The 7080-nt window shown below is 38.3% G+C and overlaps 1 protein-coding gene across 1 annotated transcript in view; it reads left to right on the forward strand.

Moving 5' to 3' along the window:
- SPATA6L (spermatogenesis associated 6 like) overlaps nt 1-7080 on the forward strand; it is a gene marked incomplete at its 3' end in the record, with an annotated part of 59479 nt that overhangs the window by 27478 nt on the left and 24921 nt on the right. The window contains exon 6 of the mRNA XM_019645880.1: nt 5406-5530. Coding sequence (XP_019501425.1) covers nt 5406-5530 — 125 coding nt within the window. The remainder of the gene's footprint in view (nt 1-5405; nt 5531-7080) is intronic.

A 7080-nucleotide genomic window follows, 5' to 3' on the forward strand; every position in this document is an offset into this window, starting at 1 on the left:
CATGTCCAACTGAAGTCAATGAACACAGAATACAGCTGACCTTTCTTTCAGTTAGGTTAGAGACTGCCTGATTCCTGTGTACTGAAGTAGGGATGTAGAGGGGGCCTGTAGATTAGGAGCTTGTCAGCATGGAATATTCTCTTATAGATCTAACATCCTATGGTATTTATTTAGGAAACAGAAACAAGACCAAAGTGGTCACTTAGTCACTAAAAATCTTCAAGAGTAAGACTGATATTCTTTTGACACCTCTTAATACTAAAGATACTTTGGCTATATAATATCTAACGAACTTCAATTCTCTTGTCAAACTTCAAATTATCTATTTTTACATAGTTTATGTACATTCCCCATTATTCTGGACTCATTAGACAAAAGCCCATTTAACAGAGTGAGGAAATTCAATTTTACATATTTTTTTTACATGCAGTTTCATTATTCTCCAGTGCCTTCAAAAACTCAAACTAAACTAACACAGCCTGGAAGAAGTCTTTATAGTTCCATCTAAAAGTCAATAGCTAGCCATGGCTGTAGTGAATGAAGCTATTTAGTTTTATACTTCTAATTGACTGGAAGGTACTGCAAACACGTTTGTTCCTGCAAGGATTTTAAATGTTCTTCTTACAAAATTGTATAACTTAAGGACTTAGACTATTTCCAAGAACTTAGTATTTACATCAATCAAAAAGTTTAAAAATCAATGCTAGTGATATAATTTCTTCAAAACTTTTTAAAGCAGAAATCATTTCAAACATTTAAATTAAAAATGTCTGTAATAAAAGTTTACTTAAAAATCATGTTAACTATTCCTCTGCTGGAGATGGTAAAATATTTACTTTTTAACCTCATTTCATATACTGCTAACAGTAAAATCAAATTTTAGGGATCAATTAAAGAAAAATATTAGGAAAAAAATTTGCAAATTAAAATACATCACTAATGCTCCTCTAAGTGTTATTTATTATAGTAGTAGTCCAGAAAATAACCAAAATGATAATAGGGTAATAATTAGGTAAGCTGCAGTTGTCCAGCTGAGTATGTATTCATATAAGTTGATGTGCTATTCTTACTGCTGGCCTGCACATACCATGTTGCAAATACAGAGGGGAAAGAAAGCCAAAAACATTTTTTTTTACTATTATGTTTTTTTCTTAAAGTAGGACAATATAAACAATTAAAATCAATGCATAAAATATGCAAATATTTAATTAATAAACCAGCAAGAAGGATTCCTGGCATATTTCTTTTTAGAATCAGATTATGAAGAGTGAGAATTCTATGTGATGATTGCTATATGAAAAAAATTTCATTGAAATTATATTCAGTAAAGATGATAAACAGACAGGATGATGTCTAGCAGACAGACCACCATCTGAGGCTCAGGAACAATATTCACCAGGTTGTAAAAGTGGGCAAAAAAAAAAAAATGAGATCATTCTAAGGTGCGGTGAATTTTAGCAACCAAAAATATGAGCTAAATTGGTTTGGTTTTATAAAACCAACCTCCAACTAATGAAATAATTGATTCAGGCAAGGATCATCAATGGATGCTAAAATCAGTGGATTAAAAGTTGATGGGGAAACAGAATATTGACACAATCCCAGATATTACCTCAGATATCCTTAATTACAAAGGGGAAAGGTATTTACATTGGAAAATTCTGGTATATGCCATATTTCGTAGCCAAGAGATCAAACTAAACATCAATAAGGAAACAAAGTAAGCTTATGTGCCTGCATTGTGAAGGAAATATCATCTCTGTAGTATTTTTGCCAAAAATGTTTAACCTGATTCTAAACATGAAGAAACAATTGAACAAACCCAAATTAAGGGACATTCTCAAAACACTGGCCTGGACTTTTCAACAAATGTTAATGCCTTAAAAGACCAAAAAAAAAAACCAAAAAAAAAACTATAGGAGCTTACAGAAACAGGAAAATCAAATGTAATGTACCATGATTGTTGATTGGATCCTAGATCAAAAAGAAAAAAGAATACACACACACACACACACACACACAGAACATTACTGGGACAACTGGAGAAATTTAAATATGGTTTACATATTAAATATCATTGTGTTATTAAATTTCTTGAGTATGATCATAGTATTGAGGTTATATAAGAGAAAGTCCTTTTTCTTAGGATTCATATGCTAAAGTACTTCCTGGTGAAGTAGCATGGTATCTGCAACTTACTTTCAAATGGTTCAGGAAAAAAAAGTATGTGTTTATTAATATTAGAGAGAATGAGATAAGTAAATGTGGCAGAATGTTAACTGGTGAATCTAGGCAACATGAATCCAGGTGTTCACTGTTATAATTTCTCTAAATTATAAGTTTGAATTTTTAAAAGTTGGGGGAAGCAGGGAGGACACATTTATGTATTTATTTTTATATTCATAAATATATGACAAATAATGGAAGGATGCATAAGAAACAAACAAAAATAAGAGAACTAGGAGACAGGAAGGGGATAGGGTAGAGGAGGACAAAAGGTGTGGGTGGGAGATTCTCTGCTGTATGCTGTATTGTGCCTTAACATTTTTTTAAGCGTTAAATGTTTTATATATTTAAGAAATTAATAACATAAATTTTTTTTTAAAGTTCCAGCAAAGGTACTAAATCTTTTATGGAGTGATCATATTGGTTTTCTTCGGAAATTCCCAGGGAAACATTTAGGTAGGAAGGATTATCCAAACATCTAACATCTGTGATTTTCTTTTCTTAATCTTGGTGAAGGGTATATCAAAACCTCTGGGCTGGGCAGAGAAGTGAGCAGAGTTTTTTTCAGTCATCCACTCCAAGTGGGCATGCTCTCACCAGTTGAGAATCACTGATCACAAAGAGAAATACTACTGATGGAAATGTATAAACATGGATGAGTGGGAGAGGGAAAAAAGACTGAGAATCTACACAGGATGGCTGTAGCATGGTCCATTCTACTGCTATACTTCCAGTACCACCTGAGGTTAAAGCACCCAGACCCTTGATATCAGCTGCATCCTGGGACCTGCATGCTGGGAAAAGAAAGTGCTCTGTTCCCAATACCCACCTAAGAGCCCGCCGCTCTGGGTAATCAAGGTCATAACTTTGCACAGAGTCACTGCAAGAATCCCGCGGACTGCCCTGACGCAGCGGAGACAGGGACAGGGAACTGGTGCGCAGACGCGTTGGGCAGGGCGGTCGTGTGGTTAAGGAGGTTCCTGGGATGCTGTTGCTGGTCTCACTGCGACAGTCACTGTCTCGGTCATCGACAGCACTATCGGGATCTTCGAACGAACACTGGGGCGGCAGCATTGGGCAATGGCTTCCTCGGGCTTTCTTCTTGAATAGAATACTCATTGTCAGCTCCCAAGGCATTGATTTGCACCAATTTGTAGGTTCAATATCTGGCTTCCTCCTCTGGGATATCAAAAGGCAATGCAAATCTAGTATCAAGCAAAATTTTATGGGGAGTTGGGTCTTTAGTTCCACAGATCTCATCACCTTTCATTAACGTCTCTGTTGGACCACCCGGGCCCTTCCTCATCTGACTGTCGAATCGTCTTCAGTGCAGTGCACACGGTCCCCACCATGGTGTCCCAGATCAGACCTCTGCTCCATACCTCCACACACAGACCCAGGTCCGGGCGACTAATCTCAAACATAAAATCTTGTTCCCAGGAAGGCTGATCACCACGAACCGCTACAGTTGTGCTCTTCACATTCAGCACTTTCAAGGTCACGTAGGTGTTAAGTTTATCTGGTGAACCCTGGAATTTGGCTCTTTTAACACGCACGCAGGGCAGCGACATGGCCGAGACGCCGGCAAACCTCCGCGGCGCCGCCGCACCCGGCCGCTCCCTGTTTCCTTTCAGCAGGTGACGCGGCTGCTCCCGCTATCGGCGCAGGGGCTGGCCGCTCCTCGTGGTCCCCGTCGCAGGCAGTGTTCTGCAGCTCCCCAGGACTCGCTCCAATTCTCACCGTCTGAGGGGGTTCCCGATAGTTAGGAGTACCGGCCGGCGGGTGGGGAACTGGGCGCGGCCCCGCGGCGCCATCGCTGGGAGGCAGGAGCGACCGGGACTCCCTCCCTGCACTCCACCTAATCCATTATGTTTTTGATATAAGGTCAATTATTTTCTACAGTTGATGTACCAAAAAAATACCCTCATCAGAATTCTTCTCACAAATAAAATGGCAGTCACCAAACAGTCAAGTTAACCTCATCCACTGCGTTACTTTTTTGGCGGTGCTCTGCACAGAAGCCCCTCTGAGTCCAAACCACTTTGTGTAGCAACTGCCCTGCAGACAAAGAAGGCTCAGATGGCAGCTTCTCCGTCCTTGAGCTCAGTGATTCTCAATCCTGTTAGGCCCAAGATGTTCTTTTGGTAATGAGTGTTTTGTAGCATACCTTCTACAATATTGAAATAATATTCATAGTTAATAGAACCAACTTACACGAATCACAGTATTTCAACTGTAATATAAAGGAGAAAGAAAAGAAACATGATACCAATATGTAAATGTTGAGCATAATGAAGTATGTAGATGTGATGTGATTTTCAAAATGCCAGAAAGGTCTCAGTAAAGATCCAAACAAAGCAAAGTACAGTTTTTCCTCAATTTACACGGTACCTGCGTTTGTGAAAATTTAGTGTATTTTAAAATTGTGCAAAAATGTGCTTTATGTTTATATGTAACAGTTAGGTTCCAGGCTCAGATAGTTATACAATGGTTTCTCACTGAAGGACTGTCTGGTAGGGTGTTAGAAAGTTGTGCAGGAGTGACTTGAGCATTGCAGGACACCCTAGCACCTTTGGCCCCTGCCCATGAAATAGCCCCACAGATTTTGGAAATGACCCTGAAGTTCATACCAGCCCTGCTAAGAACCACAGCTCTCTCTAGTTGCTCTTTGGGCCATTGGGACACCAACGTCCCTACATCACAGAAGATACTGATCCCCAGTCTAGTTTGTCACCTTTGTGTGAACAAGGCATTCATTGCTTTGTTCCTGTTTTATCCCTAGGACCTGGCCCATGGTATGTCGTTAGAAAACATTTGTTGAAGGAAAGAATGGATGGATGGATGGATGGACAGACGGACGGATGGGTGGATGGACAGATGAGTGGGTGGATGGATGGAAAGAGATTTTCCTCTTTGTTCTGCTTTGTAGAACCACCCTTTTGATAATGTTTCTTCTGTTTTATGATTTGGGAAGGTTTTTAAAAATTATGCATGAGGTAAAAACTTGTAGAAGTCATCTGCCTCTTGAATAACATTTACTGCAATCAAAATGTCTGTTTTTTGTGTGCGTGCTGTTTCTCTCATCACCTGTCTAAGCTTTTATTTTGTTAAACTCAGGGATGTAGGTACATCATTTTCAGCATGTAAATCTACTTATGCCTTTTCTTATATCTTTCTAGCATGGGAAGAGTTGGCCTACTATGAAGAAAACACACGGGATTTTCTTTTCCCTGAGCCCAAGCTGACACCTTCTCACCCTGGGATGTGTAGGGAGGTGCTCATGAAAACGGCTGCAGGTTTTCCAGTAAGTGATTGTACCCAGCATGCCTTCTATTGGGAGAAAAAATTCTTGGGACATGAACATTTCATTCCTGATAGGGCTTGCTCTTGCGCAGATCACTTCATCTTGGTTACTCTGTTTAGCAGACGTCTTTAGATGCCCTGCTCAAAATACCAAATTATACTGATTCCCATTATTTATCTGAGAGGTGGGAGTCTTACCTTATTTGGCTAAATCATTACCATATCCACACTGTCACATAGTTATAAAAAGGATGCTTTTAAAAAATCTCTTAATGCAGATTAACTGAATCATTTAGTATCAGTTTATTTAATCATAGCTATTATTTTAGTAATAATAACAACAGTAAAATAGAGCAGTAATAGTAATAATACTACCTCTCATTTATTTTGCACTTCAGTTTTTCATATGATACCTTATTTTTCTCATAACAATTTTCAAGTCAGCCAAGGCAGATATTATGGTCTCTGCTAAATGGAGGGGAAACTGACAGAGGTTCACAGACTGATACTATTGAAGGATCTTAAAAGACACAGCAGTTATTCAGTTGATAATCTAACTGTTTGGGGGGAATAATCTGAACCCAAATTCAAAATATTCATTTTGATGTTATCTGTGGTGATTTCTAACTCTGCAGCAACTCTGACAATTTTCTCAACTTTTATGTTACTTGGATGATTGCTATTTTAAGGGCCACATCTTTGTGAATTATAAAAAGTGTATTTAATACTCAACTTGTGTTCTGAATCACTAATTTTATAGTTTAATAAAGTGTTATTTTCTGTGTTTTGTTGAGTGTACTGTGCAGAATATATAACATGCAGATTCCCTGTTTCTTAGAGATGTTCTTTGTGTATCACTTACATCCATGGTACTCGTGAGATACTTGCCTTTATTATTTTGAGTTATTGGGTTATTACTCTTTAGAAGCTAAAAGGGGATACAAACTGGTGAGAATCAGGTGGAGAATACACTTTATATTAACTTTGGTTTGCCTGAGTTTTTTATTAAATAAAAGCCATCTATAAACATTGGGCTGGTAACCAGCTAAGTTTCAAGACAAGGGGAAACGCACCTTTTTATATTTTTCCAAATGTTATCTCTGTTTAACTTAATGAGCATAAGTAGGAAGAAGAACTCATAGGAACTTGTGTTTGTAGTTATTCATAAATGCAGGTAATCATTAGGAAAAGGGCTTTAAAACTGTGGAGAAAGACCATCGTGTGTTAGAGGTAAAGTATCAGTTCTTACAATGAAGTTAATCAAATATATTTTAAACAATTTATACAAAGGTAGAGGAGCTGAGTTTCTTTCAAATGTCCTGTAAAGCAAAATAAAGCCAATTGCTGCAGTTTTAATAACAGTCAACATTCATTGTGTGCTCACTAGATGCCAGCCACTGTGCTGAGTTCGTTACCTAGATTACCTTGTTCAATCCTCCTTAATCCTGCAAGGTGGCTACTATTCTTTCCCTCATTTTATGGATGGGGACGTTGGCATAGAGAGTTTAAGAAAGGTATTCGGAGTCACAGAGCTGGTAAGCGATGGAGCAA

The sequence above is a fragment of the Hipposideros armiger genome, unplaced genomic scaffold (genome assembly GCF_001890085.2).
Source record: "Hipposideros armiger isolate ML-2016 unplaced genomic scaffold, ASM189008v1 scaffold_95, whole genome shotgun sequence".
Taxonomy (NCBI): Eukaryota; Metazoa; Chordata; class Mammalia; order Chiroptera; family Hipposideridae; genus Hipposideros; species Hipposideros armiger.